Here is a 21,349-nt window from a genome sequence, read left to right as displayed (position 1 = left end):
GAACCTTGCCCTGCCTGTGCAGTGGGACCAGGGTGAAAGCCCCCATGCCCCGTTCCCACTGCCCGTGCCATGCCCCTGCCACAGCATCTTCAGGCCCTGGCTTGCCAAAGGATTGCTGGACTGGTGATGCCGTGCCAGGCAGGACCCCCGTGTTCCCCCGCTTTATTGTCCTGCGTGTCTGGGGCTCCCTCCATCACACAGCTGATGTGTATTGGGGCAGGAGAAGGGCCAGCTCGCCCTGCCCAGAGGTTAGCTCCCCGTCCCAGCCCCAGCCTGGCAAAGCCAGGTTGTGAGCAGATGCCTCACCGAAGAGCGGTGGTGCAGCTTTATTGTCACCATCCACACTATGATGTTTTCCTTGCAGCCCTGGAATCTCAGCTTTTATTTTTCCACCCTGTTCTTCCCAGGGAACGGCTGCCTGCCTGCCCCTTCCCCACCACAACTTTTCAACCCGTTGCTGGATTTCAAACAGGGGTGATGGAGGGGCAGAGATCGCAAAGATACAGCTTCCAGCGAGGCTGATGGAGGCGGGGGGCTGGGGCGGGCAGGGAGGGGTCCTGGGGTGGGAGAGTGAAACCGCCTTGTTTCGCTGCGGGTGTGACAACAGTTTTTGGGAGGGAGTAGCAAACCTGGGGAGGAAAAGGCAACAAAACTGATTTTTATTTCATCAAGAGCCCAGCTCTGGGTTTCTGGGCGCGCTCCCTCCTGCCGGGGGTTAGCCCCGCGCCTCCCTGCCCACCCTTGACAGCTCCTGCAAATGACCCTCTAATGACGGGATGGTCCCAGTGTGAAACGCTGTCGGAATATGTAAGCGGCCCAGGGGAGGGTCTGCTGGGGCAGGACGGGGCCAGACACGCTTTGTTTATCCGCCGGCTGGGATGTGGATTGGGGATAATCAGGCTGGGCTGGGATGTGGAGTCGGGGCTGCTGGTCCCAGGAGGGGAGGGCTGAGGACAGCCCCCGTCCCGCCCGGGCCACCCGCCGCCAGCCCCAGTGCCTGTGGTCCCGCTGTCCCCTCTGGCTGTAGCGGGGGCCAGCAGCGGGTCCCCACGCGTGTCCCCATCCACGGCCGTGGGAGGGGGCAGCGGTGGGCCTGGGGGAGCCCAGACCCACGGCCAGGGCTGCAATGGGGTGATCTCGGCCAAGCGCAGGGACTGACACCAGCTGCCCCACGGGGAGCATCTCCCCCAGGGCTGGCAGGCGGCGGGGCATGGTCATCCCTGGGGGCACCCGAGACCCCGGGCATCACCTGTGGCTGGAGCTCGCCTGCTGCGGCTCCCAGCCCCCTCACCCCTTTGAGTGGGGGACCCAAAGGAGAGCCGCCTACACTGGCTGCTGCCCATGGCTTAGAATTCATTGCTGTTAGAGAACACAGCCCTTCCCCTTGTCTCCGAGGGGTAAATAAGGAAAATCCCCTCAGCCCACCGCTTCCACGCCTGCAAGTGTTTCCCCGCCTGCCCTCGAGCCACCCACCATCGCGTGGGAACAGCTTCTTGATCTCATGTCAGCTTCCCCGTTCGTGGAGCTGTTGAGCATCTTTCACACCACCCGAGGGGACCCCCTTGCTTTAGCGAGTTACAGTGGCAGCCCACCCACTCTGGGTGTTAACACCCAGCGTTGTCGCTTTTGCCAGCAAGCCATATGGCTTTTTTTTTTTTTTTTTTTTTTTTTTTTCCTGCAAAACCAGCCACGAGGTGTGGTAACAGAGCAGGCTGCAGCCAGGGGCGATCCCGGAGCAGGGAGAACCTGTGGGTGCAGCAGGTGCACAGGGAGACAGGGGTTTCGTGCCTTGACAGACCATTCGGCAGCAAAAATGGGCTGTGGAAATCGGCAGAATCTACCAGTCATTTTTAATATATATAATTTATTGATGAATTATGCAACCATGACCCTTTCGCTACTGCCCCATCCAGTGAGTGGTAGGAAGGGTTTGGGCAAAACCATGGTTTTACAGAGGAAAGCAGTGCATGAGCTGAGATGTTCAGGGCACATGGGAGGGCTGGGGGGGGCTTAAGCCCACTGAGACCAACCGTGGGGCTGCCTTATTGCCAGGAGCACCTGGTTTACCTGTGCAAACCCTCTCTGGCTCCTGCTGAATGGATGATGCTTTGGAGGGGGATGCAGGAACCCCAGGTCCACCTTTCGCATTGCTCCTTGTGTGGTCCTACTGGCACATACGTGATGAGGGTTGCTGCCTCCCTGCCTGCTGCCAGCCCCTTCCTCCTGGGTCCAGCCCTCCCACGCCTGTGCTCAGTCCCACAGCTCTGGGTGGGAGTGGGCTGTGAGGAACCCCTGCCTGCTGCTGCCCACGTGGTGCTGCCAGCTGGCAGCTCTGGACATTGGGCTAACACATTAACTTGGCTTGGTTGTAATAGAAATCTGATAGAGTTTTAATAGAAATATAATAGGAGTCTTAAAAGAAATGCCTGAACCCCAGGTGAGATTGAAAATCCCAACAGATACTCAGCATGGCTGGACACTGGAGCTGCAGTGTCCTGCCGGGAGCCTGCAGCTGCCAGCAATTGCTGTTGTGAGCAAAAGGAGCGTCACTGCGGGCAGTGTCGCGGCAGGGAGCAATGCTGCCTTGGCTCCAGCCCTGCGCCCCGGCTCCTGCTTCTACAGAGCAGCACCAGCCCTTGGCTGCCCCAGCACACACCGGCCGCCAGTGCCACAGCTCCTGGATAAACGCAGCCGTTGGGCACCCACCACCACGGTGCTACCACCGGCACTGCAGAGAGGTGCCTGTGCCTGGTGGCCTTTCCCACACCAAGCCTAGATCCGTCCGTGCACTGTGGCCATGCAGTGCTGCAGAACTGCCAACACCCGGGCACCCCACTCCTCCTCTGGCCCAGCCAGAGCTTCGCCAGCCCACGGGCATGTGGGCTTCAGGGACACCCCAGTCTGTGCATTGGTCATGGGTTGGGTGGCCAGTCCTTGGGGCAGAGATGTGCCCCTTCCCAGTAGGCAACAAGCTGACCTCAGTTGCATCCACACTCCTCGATGATCATGTCCTCATGGTGACGGATGACGATTTCACCCTTCTCGTAGTAGAGCATGGAGAGGGGACTCATCCTGACTGGGGAGCAGGCAGGGCAGGGCACCTGGTTGGGTTTGTAGAGCTGCAGCAGACTCTGTGGGAAGACATGGGAAGGGCAAAGCATCACCCTCTGCCATGGGCCGGCAGGGTTGGGCTGTGCGGGGGGAGCAGAGGCAGCACACCCCTCTTACCTGTATGTAAGCATGGTTGGTGGGCTTGAAGGTCTCGTCCACGGGCGATGGGCACTGCCCTTCGCACCGGTAGGCGTTGTACCTTTTGGGATAGACAATCCAGCTGCCCCAGCCAGTCTGCTCGAAATCCACCATCATGTCCACCCTCCTGCACAAGGACCTCCCTTCCTCCTCTGGGACGGCAGCGGCAGCATCGCTCACTTTGATCCTTTGCTTCTCCTTCCTGTTCCTGCGGTGCCGGCGGGTCCCCACATCCTGGGTGCCGCTGTCACGCATGACATGCTTGGAGGTCTCCACTGTCCTGATGAGGCTGTGGTCTCCTGGAGACTTGTCCTTGGAGAAGACGAGCAGCAGGACTCTGTCCGCCATGTCCTGGGGCAGGGCTGGCTCCCCGTGGCCAGTGTCACTGGAGGTGGGCAAGTGCATCACAGTAGTGGCCGGGGTGGCTGACCCCCTCACCTCCCACTGCTCCCTTCCTGTGGGACCGTGGTGGCCAGCAGCCACAGCTTGGTGGAGCCAGGATCGGAGCAAGCTGGTGACCTCAAAGACTTTCCAGGAGGCCTGGGTGGAAGAGGGGCTGCCAGCCACAGTGCCCAGGAAGAGCTGGTGGGCACAGGTCCCGCCGCCCCAGCACCTCTGCCGCCGGCTGTGATAGATGTCCAGGGAGACGTTGTGGGCTGGGAAGAGGCTGGGCAGGTGGATGCGGAGCTGGGCCAGACTCACCTCCTGGCTGCTGGAGAGGGAGGACATGTCGAAGGAGAGTGCCCAGCGGGAGCCGTTCTGCAGGGAGCCTGAAACCCAAGGGGCATGGTGAGTGGACTGCTGGCTTTGCCAGGGAGTGCCAGTGCTGGGGGGACAGTGACCTCGCCTGCTGCTGGGGCACGGTGTCTGCCACAGGAGCCAGAGTCAGGGGAAAGCAGTCCGATCCACCCAGAGCCAGCGAGAGCACTGGACAGTGCCAGTCCTGGGGACAGGGATGCTTGGGGACCGTGGGAGTCCCCAGACAGGGATGCTCGGGGACTGTGCGGGTCCCGGGGTCGGTGCAGATCCCAGGACAGGGGTGCTCGGGGACCGTGAGAGTCCCCAGACAGGGATGCTTGGGGTCGGTGTGGGTCCCAGGACAGGGATGCTCGGGGACTGTGGGAGTCCCGGACAGGGATGCTCGGGGCCGCGGCCCCACTCACCGTGCGGGGAGAGGCTGAGGGCAGCGGCGGCGGCGGCGCGGAGCGGGGCGGGAGGGGCGCGGAGCAGCTGCAGCATCACCGGGGGGCAGCGCGGCGGTGCGCGGGTCGGTGCGCGGGTCGGTGCGCAGCCCAGGCGGAGCAGGGCGAGGGCGCAGAGCGCCAGCGCGGGCGCGGAGCGCAGCGGGTCCCGCATGGCTGCCGGGGCCTCCCGCAGCCGCCCTATTTGTACCGCGGCCCCGAGCGCCGCCCCGGGCGGCCCCGGCAGCCCCCTCCCCGCGGCCCCGGCCCCCTCCCGCCCTCCCATCTTCACCCCGTCCCTCTTCCCGTCCCTCCGTCCCTATCTCCAGCCTCCCGCCCCTCCACCCGCATGTGCACCCGCTGTCCCTCCCGCCCATCCCTCCCTGCCTCGTCCCTCCATCCCGCTCTCCATCTCCCCCCATCATTTCTCCTCTTCCCCGTCCCTCTCTCCATCCCTCCCTCCTGCGCTCGTCCCTCTCCCCAGCTCTCTCCAGCTCCTCTCTGTCGGGGTGGGGGTCCCTAGCACCCTGCGTTGCCTGGCACCTGGGACACCCCAGCACTGCCTGCCCCCCTCCCAATCCTGTCCTGCTCCTTGCAGAAGGGACCAGGACCATGGGCACCCGTGGCCATTGCCCCTGTCAATCCCACAGCCCCGCCTGGGCAGGGGCTCTGCTCCCCCTTGGCTTCCCCTTTTCCCAGTGCTGTCCAGAGCAGGACCAGGGGAGAGGATGCTGAGCACCCACTGCACCTCGCTGCTGGGGGCATAGGGTGCAGGACAGAATGAGGCTGGTACAGCTGGGTGTGAGGGGATGGTGGCCAGCACCGTCCTTGGGTGGGCCCAGGGACCAGCCTGGGGAGGTCGGTGTGGCTGGGCTGGGTGGGGGGATGCGATGGGGGAACCTTCCACCGTGGGCCTTTAACGCCACCGAGCAGCAAGAGCAGCCATGGGGGCACGTGGCTGCACGTCACCCCCAGCCCGGAGGTGTGAGCAGCCGAGCAGGGGGGACACCCGCTCCGCCGGCCCTCCCAGCGAGGGGCTCTTGCAGAGCAGTGGCTGGCGAGGCTGCGCCGCTCCTTTCTGGGGGGAGACGTGCTCAGTCCTCAGGCGGGACCCCCAGCGTGGGGCCGGTGTCAGGGGGGAACCCACGGGTGCCGCGGGTGGCACTCCCCGCCCCGCCCTGCCGGGCACCGGCGGGGACATGCGCTGACGTGGGGCTGCTTGTCCCCAGGTCCGCTCCGCGCCTAGCTCCCGGTCTCGGTGACGTCACGGCCGAGCAGGGTGACGTCACGTCCAGGCAGCGCGACGCTACGGCTGTCCCGGGCCACCGCCGCGTCCTTCCCGGCGCCCGCCGGCAGGTGGCGCCGCTCGGCCGCGCGCTGCGGCCCACCCCGCAGCGGCATCGCCCCTTTAAGGCGCGGAGTCTCGCGAGAGCTGCGGCCGCGCGCGAGAGCGCGGCGGCGGGTGGAAATGGCGGCAGCGCCGGCGGCCGCCGGGGCGGGGATCGCTGCTCCCGCGGCCGAGGGTGCCGAGCCCCCGCCGGAGGCCCCCGCCGCCGAGCCCCCGGCCCCGCCCGAGCCGGGCGCGACCGACGCCGAGCCGGGGTATGCGCGGCCCGCCCCGCGGCCGGGGAGGGTTTCGGGGCGCCCCTCGGGGAGGCCTGGGGCGCCCCGCCGGGGGGGAGGGGGGCTGGGCGGTCCCTGTGCCCCGGGGGGGCCCGGGCCGCGCCCCCCGTCAGGACCCGGGCCTGGGCCGCGCCGGGGCCCTGGGGAACCCGCTTCTGCTCCCGCAGGGGGGATGCCGGCCTGGGGGATGCCGCCGCCGCGCTGGAGACGGAGTCCGCCAACGGCAAGGACCCCCTGGTAGGTTGGTAGGTGCGGGGGGGGCGCGGGCGCCGGCTGTCCCCGCGGCGCGGGCCGGGGGCTGAGGTGGCCCTGGGCCACCTGCCCCGGGGGCTGCTCGCCCCCTCCCGGCCCGCCAGCGCGTGTCCCGGACGGGTCGGGTCCGGGTCCGGGTCCGGCGCCCACCCGGGCGGCGCGGGGGGAGGCGAAGGCCCGGGGCGCGCGGTGCAGAGCGGGCGGGCGTCCAGCTCTTCGCCAGAAAACGGAACGTTTGTGTTTAACGAATCCATGTCTGGCGACACCCGACGCGTTGGCATCAACAAGCGCCCTCAGCTTTCCGAGGATACAAAGCCAGGGCTAAGGCGAAGACGCAGAAGGCGAGGCTACCCGAAAAACCAAAGTCTGAGCGTGTTCCCGCGGTTCAGACGAGAAGGACTTTCTGCCCAGCCCTTTAAAGGATGATTTTGGAAGTTAAATCCTCCCTCATCCGACTAGTTCTAACTGAAACCACGGAATAGTCCCAGCTCGCTCACAGCATGGCTGTGTGTTAAGGGAAGAAAAAAGTTGCCCTCTCTGAATTCTCCTGTCTTGACAGGTTACTGCATAAAACCTCTTCCCTGTCTGATTCAGTCAGTCTTTAAGCCAGCCCAAGTGTGCTGATCTGCTCTGGTTGTAGGAAGCTGCTGGGGACACCGCGGAAGCCTTGGACACGCAGGCGGGCTCGGTGGACGAAGAGAACGGGCGGCAGCTTGGCGAGATAGAGCTGCAGTGTGGAATTTGTACCAAATGGTTCACAGCAGACACGTTTGGCATTGATACCACGTACGTAAGCTCTGCTTAACGCTGCGCACAAAACTTCGGTCAGTAGCAGTGGAAGTATATCGAGTGTAAATTCCCAGGGACCAGGAGCCCGTCTGGGTCCTTGGATGCTTGGAGAGCAGCTTGTTATGCGAATAACAAAAGCTTTACCCCACAGCAGGAAGTGTTTATGTTTGTACATTTCAGCTTTTAAAAAAAAAATCTTTGTGCAGACCTCAGGGCTGTCAGAGCCACCCTTGGACTAAGCCACCTGGTGCCTTAGAGGCCTGTAAATGTTACTTGAAAAGCAGAGGGGGCTTCAGCATGCATTTTCCATTGGCGTGAACAAAAAATAAAATGTTTCTGTAAGTGAGAAGTAAATTCAGCTTGCTTTCTGGAACCAGATGCTTTTTGTTGTTGGATTTTGTTCCTAAAGTACTCTAGACTTCTGAGGAAAATTAACTGACTCGGGTGGAGCCCCTTGTCCAGAGCTTCTGGATGTTGTCTCTTGTGTTGCTGAATGAATTTCAGGACTTCTCTAAAACAAGAAGATGACACTAGGCTTGGCTTGCTTACGTTTTTCTCAAGAGCTTTGTGTCTTTTCTGGATGCCCATGACAAACATAATTTGATGAAAATGTCATTGAACCTGTAATATGTTTCTGGGGAGGGGGAGAGAATAATTCATTTGTTAACCTGGAATCATTAATTTGTTAATCTGATGTGGTAAGCAAAGTGTACACCAGAACTTACAAATCAGCGTGCTCTTTTCCAGATCATGCCTGCCTTTCATGACCAACTACAGTTTCCATTGTAACGTTTGCCATCACAGTGGGAACACATATTTCTTAAGAAAACAAGCAAGTAAGTGTAAAAAAAGCACATTTACTGGAAATTTATGCAGGATAATCCTAGAGGTTTCGTTTTATCTAAAGGCGGTGGAAGAGTTCTGCTTTTCATTTTTCAAAAAAGACCAGAAAATCCCTTATTGGCCACAAGCGTGTGTGGCTTTTTCTAAAAATGTTTTGCTGCTAACTGTTATGGTGAAAATCCTCTTGTTTTGTGAGGGCTGCTGAGTTAGGGCAGAACTTGTGAGGGTTTTGCTTTTATTCAAGGTAGCGCGGATGCTGTGTGGTTAGCAATTGCTGTACACGGTGTATGTTCGATCTTCCCCCTGAAGCATAATTCTAGTTCTGGTGTATTTTTATTTTTGAGATCTCAAGGAAATGTGCCTTAGTGCTCTGGCCAACTTAACGTGGCAGTCGAGGACACAAGATGAGCACCCGAAAACTATGTTCTCAAAAGATAAGGTATGGCTGGTATAAAAATCATCACAGATTTATGTAAGCTATGATTTCAGTGAAGAGCAAGTTCAAACAAATAAATACTATTAGTGAGGCTTTCAGACCCAGACTGTTAAGACTCAGTTTTATTTTATTTTTTTTTTTACAGGATATTATCCCATTTATTGATAAGTACTGGGAGTGTATGACAACACGACAGAGACCTGGGAAAATGACTTGGCCTAATAATATTGTCAAAACTATGGTAGGTATTTTGAGTTAAATTCTTGGAGGATTTTCAGTGGATGATGTAGTCATCTGATGTTTGTGTTTGCCGAGGTCTGGACTTGGAGCTAAATGGTGAAGATTCTCATGCTGCTAATGTGGTTGATACACATGCTATGTGTTAACAGTAAATACTGTGATTTAAACACTTGTTCGTGATCGTGATAGGATCTTACCCTGTGTAACTTAAACTCCTCTGTCTTAGTGTAAAGAAAGAGATGTGTTCTTGGTGAAAGAGCATCCGGACCCGGGGAGTAAAGACCCAGAAGAAGATTACCCCAAGTTCGGGCTTCTAGACCAGGTACGTAACTAGAGCTGGAAGGAGACTGTGCTCTGGGGAGTTGGGAGGGAGGTGTGGGAGTTCTCTTTCTCTTTGCTGGTCGCTTATCCTCAGTCAAGCAGGCAAAACTCAGCCAAGCCATGCTGTGAGCCTGTGTTGTGCCAGGCGATGTGTTGGAGTACTCCAGCACCTGGAATTGTTGTGTTCAGGCTTTGCGTGGTAAGCTTGACTGAGTCTATCATCACGCTTTTTGTTGTTGTTGTTTTGCTTTAAATGTCTTTCAGGATCTTGCCAATATTGGTCCTGCATATGATAACCAGAAACAGAACAATGCTGTATCCACAAGCGGAAGCTTAAATGGCAAGTTCTTTATTCAGGTGGCCTTTGGATATCTGGGACTAAGCTGTGTTTTCCCAGTCCTGTTGCTGGATGTCTGTGCAGTTATGTTAGTTGACGTGCTGCAGTTAAACCTGTTGTGTGAACTGAGGTTATGGTTATGTTCAAACATGTTCAGCCAGCCTCCCTGTGCCTTTCTATAGGGATAGATTAATTTTACATTCTTGTGAAGGTTCAACTTTTCTTTATGGCAGCCAGCTCAGCAAAGGTGCTTGCAGGAAAGCTGAGCTGTCTGTTTTGTTTCATGATGGTTTTAATTTGCCTACTTGTATTATTCAGATTTCCCATTTCCCTCACTCTTGAGATACGCAAGTAGTTGTGGAAAGTATATATTCCTTATAATCACTGCTTGCATTTTGCTGTTCCTTTTTGCGGAATGATAGCTGTGCTAACAACTTTGGCTAGCTTGCTCAGATTACCTAGAGTAATCCTACTGCAGTAATGTTAGCCGTTGATGAGATTTCTTTGTGCGCAAGGCTACAGCATTCGATATTAAACACCCTAGATAGAACCTAGCAGGAGGTATCTTGGGCTTTTTGAAGCAGGGTTATAGATGGCTAAGGCTGTGTTGTCTCCATTTCATGCGCTGGGTTTTTTTTTTTATTTAATTTCTGGAAGATCTGACAAATATGTGGTGCGACTTCTGTCCTTACAGGTGGAGCCTCTTTGGGAGGTGAATATTTACCTTTCAGCTTCTAAAACTTAAGTATTATTGTTTGCAAAGCTTTTTTGCTCAATTACCTTAGAAGCTAAAGTCAATTAAAAATCAAAAGCGTGCCCTGATGTGATTGCAATAATACTTTGATAGAAAACAACAATTTCACTTTTTAATCTGTAGCAGTTAGAAGCTTTTCATTATCATATTCTGCCCCACTTGACTGGTTTAAAGTTTTATTTTCCACTTACGTTTGTTTTAACTTTGTATGATTTGACCTGATACTACGTGTTAAATATTAATGCCTGAAGAGGTGGTCTGAGTCTGTGAGCTGATAGGAAATTCTGATTGTTCAGGCGAGCAGGTGATGACAAACTGGAAAGCCTCAAGGTTTTATCCGCTCTAAAACTAGCGAGTGCAGCTGAGATCATGTCACGTTTGTGCAGAATATGGTATTCCTTCAGTGGTTTGAATCCCTTACACCATAAGGGGAATGCTGATAACTTACAAGCTGACTGTATTTTTAATTACAACACAGTATGCAGTCCATAAAGGTGTTTATCTACAGTACGTAAAAAGTTCTATAGTTTTCCTTGTAAATCAAGAGTGATCTATTCTGAACTAGACTAATGATAAAACGCATATACAATTTAACGTATTAAAATGTTACACTGATATTAGTTTGATTAAATTTGATATGTAGCTTTTCTGTACCGCACTTTTATTTGTGAGCAAAAATTGGCTGCTGTAATTTAAAATGATGCGCTGTTCAATCATAGTACTGATTTTGGTAATACTGAAGAGAAACACCTCTATTGCTTTACATTTTGACTCAACTTGGGTATATTTTATTTTATAGATGGAAATTTAACGTTAAGTGCTATTGCTTATGGGCATCAGCGTGTTTCTTCAGCATAGTGTCACTGGGATGTGATGACTTTGCTTAAAATCAGATAGTGTGTGCTGTAGGTTGGGTTTTCTGCTACTTTTGCAGAAATAAATTTGAACTGTGACTGGAATCTCCATGAAAGCAAATAGTAATGGTTTTGAAGTGGATCAAAAGATCTACAAACAGCAAGGATTCTTAGCCCTCACCTTAAAAAGCTTGAGTTGAGCTCATTTGGTGGATAAATCTCACTTAGCTTCCACTCGAAACTTATGTACCTTGTAGTCAACTTCTGCAATGTCTACAAGTTCTAGATTTTGCTGTGCTCATTTTCAATAGAGTCTGTTTCACATACAACTGTGGGAGAAGGTACTTGAGCTCGTGAACTGGTTTTAATTCGGCTGCTTCTGCCCCTTTCTGTTTGTGGAGATTCCATGCACACGGGCTCTCTCTGATCATCAGCCGCTTAATATGTCGTGGTCTCTGTGTTAAGGGGGAATGGCTGCAGGAGGCAGTGGGAAGGGACGGGGAGCGAAGCGCAAGCAGCAGGACGGAGGGACCACGGGAACGGCCAAGAAAACCAGAAGGTAAGAGGAAAGATGATTCAGTGGCGGTGGTGAGCACCTGCAGCGAGGCGGTGTATGCTGGTCAGAGGGACAGCTCTAGTTTTGATGCCTTTAAGCTGACTTCTGCCTGTCTCTGACCTTGGTAGATTTGAGGGGAATCATGACATAACCCTGTGATGTTATGGATAGGTCACATGCTAGAAATTATCTGAAACGGAGATTTTAAAACTGAAGCTTGAAACTTCGTCTATGAAATGAGCGTACGCTTGGAAGCAAAGTGGTGTGTGGGCCACGGGCGCCGCAGGTACAGCTCTGCAAGAGGCTGCCCTGGGTTGACTTGTGACTGAGCAGTAGCCACCGTGAGATGCCAGCCTGTAGTTTTTGTGTTTTGCAGTGACCCGTTGTTTTCCGCTCAGCGCTTACCACCCCACGGTTATCCTTTGGAACACCCCTTTAACAAAGATGGATATCGTTACATCTTGGCTGAGCCTGACCCCCACGCACCTGACCCGGAAAAATTGGAGTTAGACTGTTGGGCAGGAAAGCCTATTCCTGGGGACCTCTACAGAGCCTGCCTGTATGAACGAGTCCTCCTAGCACTGCACGACCGAGGTACAAAGCTTGCTAATCGTATGCAAGTTGTATTAGCCGGCTCTTCTTACGAGGGGCCATCTTCTTTAACCTCATGTTACTGGTTACTGACACTTCAGACATAATTGCTTTAAGAGGTGCAAGTGTTAAATCCGCTTCTGTGTGTTCACTTGCCTTCTGACATCGGTGCACGTTAGAAATTGCAAATGAACTGCTCATACCACCTTCTTTCATCTCCGGCAGCTCCTCAGTTAAAGATTTCCGATGACAGACTGACTGTCATCGGTGAGAAGGGCTACTCGATGGTGCGAGCCTCGCATGGAGTGCGGAAAGGAGCCTGGTACTTTGAAATATCCATGGATGAGATGCCTCCAGATACAGCTGCCAGATTAGGCTGGTCACAGCCATTAGGTAAATAGCTTTACCGGGTATTTCTTAGCAGGGGGTTCCAGCCGGGTCCTGTGTTTCTTTCCCCAGTAATGCAGACCTACAGAGGGTAAGTAATGTTGAGCTTGCCCGCTTCAACGCTGCTTTTCGTAAGGGGAAGCGCTGCAGGCGGTTTAACCCGTGCAGAACTGCAGTACGGGTGGAGCCTGTATGCTTTGCGTGCTTGGCCTCGCTTAACACTGGAGTCGATGCATTTGTACGAATGGCAGTTGTATTTGTTAACTGAATGTAATTAGTGTTCTGACACTTGAAGCAGGACATGCAGCCGTGCTCCTGCTACACTCTTTGTGTGTTCATGAAGAAATGTTGGTTTCTGCAGGGAACCTCCAGGCACCTCTGGGATATGACAAGTTCAGTTACTCCTGGCGCAGCAAGAAGGGAACAAAGTTTCACCAGTCGATAGGGAAACACTATTCATCTGGCTATGGGCAGGGTGATGTACTGGGCTTTTACATCAGTCTTCCAGAAGATACTGAGACTGCCAAATCACTGCCCGATACGTACAAGGATAAGGTGAGGTGTGGAGTTCGCTGTCGGATTAAGTGTTGGCTAGGGGGACAAGTGGCAAACGGGTTGCTCTGGCCTCACCCTTGCTCCCTTTGAGTGCATCCTTTCCCTCCTGCCTCGGGGTGCCACTGGCTCGTAGAGGAGAGCTCCAAAGCACTGATCTCAAGAAAACAAAATACCCAGACCCACCCAGAAGTTCTGCAGGGGAAGACTGCTGAATGAGAGTGCCTGCATCTCCTTCCCTCTTCTCTTCCCCTCCTGGTTCTCTCAAACATTTGAGATGTGTGACTTTGCTCTTCACGGGTACTCTGATCCAACAGTCATGCGTATCCCAGAGCACGCTCCTGTACGTCTGCCCTTCTTTACTACGTCACTAGAGGTAAGGGGTTTTCTGGCTCACTTCTGAAGTGGTTGTTTTCTAATATTTCAGGCTCTGATCAAATTCAAAAGCTACTTGTACTTTGAAGAGAAGGACTTTGTGGACAAAGCAGAGAAGAGCCTAAAGCAAGCACCTGGAAGCCAGGTAGGTGAAGCTTTGGTAGGTGGAGGATGAAGAACTTTAGGAAGAGCAGAGAGCTGCTGAGACTGGTGTATTGCATGTATTAATTGCTTGCATTTAATGAGCACAAAGGGAGGCTGGTCATTAGTTAACTGTAAGTTAAACTGCATCTTGAGGATTGGTTTGTAGTTCACAAGTAAGGTCATGAAAGTTAGCATCAATGGGAACAAACCTCTTCATTTTTCTTTTCAGATAATATTCTTCAAGAATGGTGCCAGCCAAGGAATTGCCTTTAAAGACATCTTTGAAGGAGTTTATTTTCCTGCTATTTCTTTGTACAAAGGCTGCACGGTAAGTGATGTATCTTTGAATGATAATTCCTAAGTCCATCATAGTTGTAGCAATGCTGTGTGAGCACTCTGGGAACGTGTCGAGCAAGTGAAGAGGAGAGATGGGAATTACTTTAGTGAAGGGAGTATGGAACAATGCTGTTCATTTGTATGACGTAACTTGATCAAACTCCTGAATGAACACTCTCCTTCCGTGCCAAGGATGTTTGTTCCTGTGGTCTTGCAGGGGGCGCAGGCAGGCTCAGCAGTCAGAGGGGATGCGAACTAAAGACTAAAAAAAACATTCCTGTTGTGTGGGTTTTTTTAATCTAATACCAGACTTGTCTTCCACAGGTTTCTATAAACTTTGGGCCATATTTCAAGTATCCACCCAGAGATATCACTTACCGTCCGGTAAGTAATAACTGAAGCTTTTTACCCCCTGCTTTGTGGTAGGCTCACAGTGTTTCAACAGAAGGCAGCTGCGATTCTGTTGTGGTGGTGGGAGTCAATTTATACCAAGCCTGTGTCTGTCCTCTTCAATCTTTGTACTTGGTGTAGCCAAAAGGATTGTATTTAAAAATATTTGAGGACAGATAGCCTGACAATTTGGCTAAATTTTAACTGAATAGTAGATGCTGCCTTGTTCTTGACAGATTATTTTGGGTTTGCCTGTGTTAGCCTCTTCTATCAACAAGAGGCCTCAATTCTTGTTTAAGGACACATTTGGAATTCCACCACCACTCCCGCCCGATGTTTTCAGGAGGGAAACAGAACTGGAAAGCTACTGTGCAACACGGCTAGTCACTCTGTCCTTGGCCTGGACTCCGTGACTGGAGCTGTCTTTCATTCCCTTTGCAGATGAGTGACATGGGCTGGGGTGCTGTTGTAGAACACACGCTGGCAGACGTTCTGTATCACGTAGAGACAGAAGTTGATGGGAGGCGAAGCCCACCCTGGGAGCCATAAAGGAAGCAGGCGGTGTAGCGTTAACAAAAGCAACACAGTGGGTATCCAGTCAAATGGTTTTTATTATAGAGGAACATGCATCACTCAGAGCAAACAAGCTGAAGCCAACGCAGCTCTGGACAGCAGGCACTGTGTATATTTGTTACCTGCTCAAGACTCACGCTCTACCACTACGCTGGAGTCTAAGTGAATGCAGTTCTAGTATGTATTGTGCAATTTGTGGGCATTTCTTGGAGTCTTCAGTAACTTTTCCAGTGTAGCTAGCTGAAGCAGCAAGCATTGTGTTGAGGTAACTGCTCATGTGCTGTACCTGGGTTGTAACAGTCACTTGTTCAGTGAGAGCAGGCTGTAGCTGGCCCTACCCGCTGTGTGTACACTTGCAGAAGGAACACTGACGCTTCTGCCAAGCTGTGTTCGGTGAATTGTAAACAACAGCTTCCAGCCAGAAGGATTGTGTTGTAACAAGACTACTGCATGTAAGACTGAAATTTGGGCTTTTGTCCAAACTGTATTTTTTTTCCCCCCGCAAACTGGAAACCAGTTTAAAAATAAAAGCTTTAACTCTTTTTCTTTTTCTTTTTTTTTTTTTTTTTTTTTTGTCTTGCAACTTGTTATGAGTGAGACAAACCCAAAGTAGCTACACTTTAGAGAGCTCTTGAGCTGAAGATATCCTTCAGCTTGCTGCACTGACAAGTTAGACAGGGCCTCCTGCCAATAATCATCAATACAGAGCTTTGAATGAATAAATAATTTGACATTTTATGTGTCTGTACAGGAAAAATAAATTAGACTTGCTGCATGGGGAGGAGAAGGGAATAAAAGTTTTAGGTAAGTGCTGTTTGTGTTCTGGGTGAAGGAGGACGGTAAAATCTGGGGTGAAGTCAGTCCTGTGCTGGTCTTCCTGCCTTCCCAGGCAGTGGTCTGGGACCTCTCTATTCACTAATTGGCCAAGGCCTATCATAGTGGACACCGCTAATTAAAGCTTTGTTTATTCATTGAAACTAATTAGTTAGGGAGGTCGCAGGGGCCTGACTGGACCAGCATGTGCTCAATGGAGCAAATGCTGGACCAGAAATTTGAAGTCCAAGTAGTTTCAATAAACAAAGCTTTATTTATCTATTGAAACTATGTATTAAATTAGTGGTGTCTACTGTTAAAGGCCTGGATTAATTAGCACAGGCTGTAATTACCCTCTAGTAATTACCGGAGTCACTCCTTCGCCCCTGAAGCAAGCACTGCACCACGAGCCGGTGCGGTCAGCAGCTCACGGCCGCTGTCTGGGCTAGGCGCTCCCGAAGGTGGTTGGCAAAGTCGACCTGCGTCTGGGACAGGACCTGGTTGATGATGGTCTTTGGCAGCCAGCCCTGGGGAGGAGCAGGGACAGCCCGTCAGTGCGTCTTGCCTCGCGTGCAGCAGCGCCGGCTGCTGCTTTGAAATGCTCGCCGCAAAACTCACCTTCAGGTCGAGGCTGAGCAGCCACGTTAGCTTGGTTTGGGAAGGATGGCCGGGCAGCGGGCGGAGGATCATACACGTGGGGCCGTTCTCAGCTCTGTAAGAGGACGGGAGTGCACAGTTAAGACAGCAGTGTCTGACTCTCAGGGTTTCCTCAGCAGTTCTTCCTGCTGAGACCAAGCTTATTACCCAGAGCCAGCGCTAGAAGCTGGAGTGTGAACCTGGCTCCCATTGCACACCCTGTAAGTGAATGCAAAAGGCGGTTACCTTACAAATCCTTCCTGCTCTGGCATAGCTCCGTACTTGGTGGCCATGCCAGCCAGGACACAGGTAGAGCCACGTCTCTTAGAGCACCGGACGCTCACAAAGTCCCGTGGTCCGACAATGTTGCCGGGGGTAGCAGCCGCCTTCTCATGGGTGATCACTGTGTCCTTTCCAATCTTCTGGAGAATCTGCAGAGTTTAGAATTAAAACATTAATTTCAAGTATTCACTGTAAACACAGCTCAAAGCTAGCTTTGATTACCATGTGTTCAAATACACGCTCTTACAAAAACTCGGTGTTTACAAGGAGAAAACCTGCAAATATCTGCTTAATTCCAGAATGCAGAATGTTAGTTTTCAGTATCTGAAAAGAGAAGGTAGTTCTCTTAATGCTTCTTTTAGTCTGGACAAGCTGTGGAACAGCCAGACGCTCTTCCCTGTGTGGTGGGGTGCTGTGCTGTTTCTCCTCCAGGCGCAGTACAAATGAGCATCAGAACTGGCCCACTCCCTGGCAGTAAAGAGCGATTCCTACAGAGTAAATAGCAGACAAGCTGCTACAGGCTCGCTTCTGCTGCAGCAGCAACGCGATTACTGTGGAACAAGCCCTACGTCTGCAGCAGGATGCAGACAAGATAAAGCCTGGCTTCTCCGTTCCCAAAGAACGGGTGGAGAAAGCCCTGTGCTCCTGCCGTTTTGGGCAGAGCGATTCTCTGGCCCTTGCAGTGCCGCTCGGAGCAGCCCGTGTGCGTGAGCCCCTGGCTGAGCCGCGTCTGACGCGCGCTCCCTACCTTGACTTCTTTGACGCTGGGGTTCCAGTCCCCCATCTGCTCCATGTTGTCCACCAGCTCACTGTACACCGTGTCCAGGGGCTGGTCCACCACCACCTCGAGTCGGAACACCTTGCCCACATCTGGGAGCACCTTGCTCAGCACTTTGTCTCCGTTACCCTGGGGAGGGGAAGGCAGAATTAATATTGCAGATATTTACAGGAGGACCACATGGAGTCTGCTGCAAAGCAGAGCGCCTACCACCACCGTCTCAGTCTTCCAGCCGTCCTGGTCCTCGAGGATGCTGAGTGATTTCTGGAGGGCTTCCTCTCCTTGCTTGATGTAAGACATTTCCATCTCACTGAAGGGCTTCTCCTCTAGCCTTGAGCCTGCCGCGGGATCAGACAAAATCGGGAGTGAGCGGAAGAACACTGCACAGCTAACACATCCAAATGCCAGATAAGCTTTATCTACATCAAATACACTTGTCTGCGCCTAGGGGCCAGGGAAGTAAACATTCCGGGCTGCTTGCCTGCCTTTGCCGTTTGTTTAGCAAAAGCACGGGCTGCCCACAAGCAGGTTTCCCTCCGGCCACCCTCCAGCCCTGACCTGCGCCGGTCACCACCCGGCAGAAAGGGGCAGACCCCCGCTGCTGGGCACTTACTGAGCAAGGTGCTGCTTCTGCGAACCTGGTTGATCCACAGGCCGGGTCCTGCGCTGCGGCAGGCCAGCTTGCTCAGCTCCTGGCTGATGGCAACAGTGGCTTGTCTTCTCAGACCTGAGAGCAGAAAGCGCGTTACTCGCCAGCACCAAGCACCGCACTGCAGAGGGCTTGCTATCTTATTCCCCCCCTTCCGGATTTAAACAATACAACATCGGAAAAGTCTCTGCTTCCCCCCTTCGCTGAAGTCCCCACAGGCACCGAGAGCAGCTGACTGGCATTGCACTGCTCGGGGTCACAAGCTGTCCTAAACAAACCCAGGCTTTGCGCTGCGTGTGGGGAGCCAGCGACAGTTGTAAAAATACCGAGGAGCAATCGTGAGGTGCCCAGGCGGGCCGTATAAACGGAGTACAATAAACACCCTCGCAGCCGGTGGGGGCATCACCTATTGCTACCCTCCACGTGCAGCCATCCCTGTCGGACCCCAGCAATAGGTTTGTGACAAAAAGGGTCGTGGAGACAGTAAAACACGAAACCCAGAAAGCAACATGGCATGGGGTGGGGAGAGCCCCCCGGAGCCCCCAGCCTCCTCCCGCCCTGCCGGCACTGCCCAGGGCAGGCAGCCCATGGAGAGGGGCTTCCCCCAGCCCCGCGTCCTGGCCCCCAGCCCCTCACCGGTCATGTTGCGCAGGTGCCGGTAGGAGATGGCAGCGCAGAGCTTGAACGTTGCGGGCAGCATCTCCCTGGTCTGGATGGAGCTGTGGGTGCTGCGGACGGGCGTCTCTGTGGTGAGCACTCCTCTGGCCGGCCCGCGGGGCGCTCAGCCTTAAGTACGCCAGCTGAAGGATGCTGGCTTGTCAGCAGGGAGATAAGAGCCATCACTTATGGCAGGGCCACAGGGGCCAAGGCCAGACCTGGCTCCTTGTGCATCTGCCGGGGGCCGCGGGTCGCATCCGGCGAGCAGATGCACGCACGTGGGCAGACGTGTGCTCGTATGCGGTGCTGGCACGATGGAGCCTGGCCAGCCCCCATCCGCGGTCCACAGTGAGCTCCTGCAGCAAGGCGAGGGCAGGAGATGGAGGCACAGCCTCCTGAGCTCGTATGGGGCTTTGCAGGTGACCCCTGTGCTGGGGATAAACCCCACTGCATGTGGACCTGGGGTCCACAGCACGGCTGCCCCTGCATGGATCAGCTGGCGTGGAGAACAACAGATAACGATTAATTCCAACGTGTAACAACTGATACGGCAGAAAACAACAGATAATAACGGATAACGATGCACAACACCATCTCACAGCACAACCATCCCAGAATAACTGCAGCAAGGCTCTGCCGAGCCGGACACAAGAATGGGGCCACTTGTCCTTGCCCTGGGGGCCAGACCCACCACAGAGCCCTCGCTGCATTAGAGCCCCCGTGCACAAACCAAACCCTGCAGACTGGGACCTCCCAGCACCACTGGCACCCGTGACCGTGTGCAGGGTGGGTGGGCACCCCCGGGATGGCTGCGCGCAGCGGGAACACTGGGGATGCTTCGTGCACACTGCATGGACAAGAGCATCTTGGAGCCCTCCCTCACCCCACCAGCACCATGCTGATGCAGCCGCTCTTTCAGCCTACACAAAGCTGAATATTAAATGTGTTAAGCCACTAAGCTCGGGGCTGGGAGCGAGGGGCAGCCCCGTACCTCCCCCAGAGGCTGGTTTATCTGCTGTGGAGCTGGGAGCGGTGGGCAATGGCAGAGCAGCGATAACACTCAAGGATGAAATGACATTTCTGGGATGAGTTACAGCTCCAGAGACCAGCGCTCCCAAGAACCCATGAATCACCAGCTGCTTCCTTTGACGTCAGCCCCTGCACCCTCCTGCAGGGAACCTGACCTTCCTCCCCCGCTGTTGCAACAACTTGGCCAAGGGGGAGGTCAGCCACTCCTGCACCAGCGCCCCCGGCCCCGAGGAGCCCCTCACTGAGCCCCCGAGAGACGGTTTGGGTCCTACCTGCCTCCTGGGAATGGTCCCGCTGCTCCGGCCCTGCCGCTCCCCAGGACAGCTCCTCTCCATCTCTGGGGCTGCTGCTCTCCATCACGTGCAAGACAAGACACCTTGCACTCGTGTTGGCGATGCGCACTTGGGTGAAGGCGCTGGTAGGACCAGGAGGAAGCCAGAAGCTGCACCATCCCTTTCCCGAATGGTTCCTGGGAAAGTCCCCACACAGGCGTGATTCCCAGGTCCCTGCTGCAGCTCTCCCCCGCGGGGGCTGGGCTTCATCCTCCTGGTCCCCACATGCCTGCGGACAGCGGGAGGAAAAATCAGGAGGGTTTGAAATCCCTGAGCCGCTGCCGGGAGCTCCTGACCCCGCAGTGGAGCTCGTGCCGAACACACGCCGTGCACCGACGGGTCTGCAGTGCCTGGGGAGAGCGGTGAGACCCTCTGGCACGGTGCATCCCCCCCCAGCACCCACAGCCCCCCTGTCCGGGGTACGCGGCACCGGGGCAGCAGGGAGACCCCTCGGCTGTGGACCAGCCGGGACCGCTGTTATCCCAGAGGGAGCAGCTGCTCCCGGGCACAAGGCCTCGGCACAAGGACACGCTGTTGTTTGTGAGAAGAACCAAAACAGCCCAGGCAGAGTCACCCCCTCCGGCTGGGGGCTGCGGGGGCTGGAGGGGCACAAGCCCCTCTGTGCCTCGCAGCTGGGGACATGGGGACAGTGATGCTGCCCCATGGTGCACAAGGCAGGTGCTCCAGGCAGCCAGTCCCCGGAGCGGCACACTGAGCCCCCCAGCCTGTCGGGAAGCTGTGCCGAAAGGGCCCCCAGGACCCTCAAGAGGGTCTGGTTAATTGGGACACCCCGAGGACCCTCAACAGCTCCTGATGTGACCTTGGCATCTCCTCCAGTCATCTCTCAGGGGTCCCACGCTGTCACCGTGCCACCGAGCTGCCTGCGGCGTCCGAGCCTGCAAGGGGAAGGGACGGCAGCCCTCCCGCAGCACCGGGGGTGGCACCAGGGGTGGCACCGGTGCTGGGGAGCAGCGTGGTGCCGCGGGTGTCAGGGGTGGGACGGGGGTCCCAGCACCTACCTCGGGCCCTGGGAAGGCACCTCTCCATCAGGGAGATGTGATGAGATCATGAGATCAGGCAGCCGGGCTGCCTGGCTGAGCCCACGTGTGCTCTAGCACCGCTCACCTGCCTGCGGCAGGATGAGGCCCCAGCCACAGCTCAGACCCACCTGGGCCTACCCAGATCCTCGTCTGGGCATGCCAAGCCAGGTCCTGCCAAGCTGGTGGTGCTGGGGGTGCGGGGAGCACGTGGCCGCATCCTGCATGCCAGCAAGGGGATGCCTGGGAAGATGGCATGGCCCCGCTCCAGGACAGGCACCCAGCACCCTCCCACCCACATCTGTGGGGGCCAGAGGAGAGAGAAAACGCTGGGGGAGGTAAAACGGCTGAGA

At 54.9% G+C, this 21,349-nt stretch overlaps 3 protein-coding genes across 5 annotated transcripts; 1 reads left to right on the top strand and 2 right to left on the bottom strand.

Moving 5' to 3' along the window:
- Positions 1–2,978: 2,978 nt before the first annotated feature.
- On the bottom strand, positions 2,979–4,605 carry LOC101918962 (nodal homolog). Its single transcript, XM_027781173.2, has 3 exons — positions 4,413–4,605; positions 3,229–4,019; positions 2,979–3,131 (listed from the first exon to the last, which is right to left on the bottom strand). Exons 1-3 carry the CDS (start codon positions 4,603–4,605, stop codon positions 2,979–2,981), a joined length of 1,137 nt encoding a protein of 378 aa, XP_027636974.2.
- Positions 4,606–5,869: 1,264 nt separating this feature from the next.
- On the top strand, positions 5,870–15,325 carry ASH2L (ASH2 like, histone lysine methyltransferase complex subunit). Of its 2 annotated transcripts, XM_055820256.1 has the most exons (17): positions 5,870–6,032; positions 6,221–6,290; positions 6,946–7,091; positions 7,842–7,930; positions 8,282–8,376; positions 8,519–8,614; positions 8,840–8,935; positions 9,199–9,274; positions 9,966–9,983; positions 11,345–11,438; positions 11,812–12,029; positions 12,252–12,419; positions 12,775–12,968; positions 13,393–13,485; positions 13,714–13,812; positions 14,145–14,204; positions 14,652–15,325. In XM_055820256.1, exons 1-17 carry the CDS (start codon positions 5,899–5,901, stop codon positions 14,757–14,759), a joined length of 1,854 nt encoding a protein of 617 aa, XP_055676231.1. In that variant the 5' UTR covers positions 5,870–5,898; the 3' UTR covers positions 14,760–15,325. The 2 variants fall into 2 exon arrangements, with proteins under 2 accessions (XP_055676231.1, XP_055676232.1); XM_055820257.1 differs by lacking the exon at positions 9,966–9,983.
- On the bottom strand, positions 14,786–21,273 carry STAR (steroidogenic acute regulatory protein). 2 transcript variants are annotated; one of them, XM_027781154.2, is made up of 9 exons: positions 20,780–21,273; positions 19,900–20,188; positions 18,578–19,094; positions 17,906–18,019; positions 17,503–17,630; positions 17,263–17,421; positions 16,479–16,663; positions 16,215–16,308; positions 14,786–16,123 (listed from the first exon to the last, which is right to left on the bottom strand). In XM_027781154.2, the coding sequence occupies exons 3-9, from the start codon at positions 18,639–18,641 to the stop codon at positions 16,016–16,018; spliced, it is 852 nt and encodes a 283-aa protein (XP_027636955.1). In that variant the 5' UTR covers positions 18,642–19,094; positions 19,900–20,188; positions 20,780–21,273; the 3' UTR covers positions 14,786–16,015. The 2 variants fall into 2 exon arrangements, with proteins under 2 accessions (XP_027636955.1, XP_055676234.1); XM_055820259.1 differs by lacking the exons at positions 14,786–16,123; positions 16,215–16,308; positions 16,479–16,663; ... (1 more) ...; positions 17,503–17,630; positions 17,906–18,019 and having other exon boundaries at positions 18,637–19,094; positions 19,900–21,273.
- Positions 21,274–21,349: the final 76 nt, after the last annotated feature.

Source organism: Falco peregrinus, chromosome 17 (genome assembly GCF_023634155.1).
Source record: "Falco peregrinus isolate bFalPer1 chromosome 17, bFalPer1.pri, whole genome shotgun sequence".
Classification (NCBI taxonomy): domain Eukaryota; kingdom Metazoa; phylum Chordata; class Aves; order Falconiformes; family Falconidae; genus Falco; species Falco peregrinus.
This window is presented reverse-complemented; position numbering and strand designations above follow the sequence as displayed.

Excerpts from the sequence above, each read along its gene's own strand:
- LOC101918962 (XM_027781173.2), bottom strand. The coding sequence starts at position 4,605 with ATGCGGGACCCGCTGCGCTCCGCGCCCGCGCTGGCGCTCTGCGCCCTC. Across the intron at positions 4,020-4,412 it reads CCTCAGCCTCTCCCCGCACG|GCTCCCTGCAGAACGGCTCC; the intron begins GTGAGTGGGGCC and ends CTTGGGTTTCAG. Across the intron at positions 3,132-3,228 it reads CCAACCATGCTTACATACAG|AGTCTGCTGCAGCTCTACAA; the intron begins GTAAGAGGGGTG and ends GTCTTCCCACAG.
- ASH2L (XM_055820256.1), top strand. The coding sequence starts at position 5,899 with ATGGCGGCAGCGCCGGCGGCCGCCGGGGCGGGGATCGCTGCTCCCGCG. Across the intron at positions 6,033-6,220 it reads GCGACCGACGCCGAGCCGGG|GGGGGATGCCGGCCTGGGGG; the intron begins GTATGCGCGGCC and ends CTGCTCCCGCAG. Across the intron at positions 8,936-9,198 it reads AGTTCGGGCTTCTAGACCAG|GATCTTGCCAATATTGGTCC; the intron begins GTACGTAACTAG and ends AATGTCTTTCAG.
- STAR (XM_055820259.1), bottom strand. The coding sequence starts at position 20,800 with ATGACTGGAGGAGATGCCAAGGTCACATCAGGAGCTGTTGAGGGTCCT. Across the intron at positions 19,095-19,899 it reads GGACCATTCCCAGGAGGCAG|CTGATCCATGCAGGGGCAGC; the intron begins GTAGGACCCAAA and ends TCTCCACGCCAG.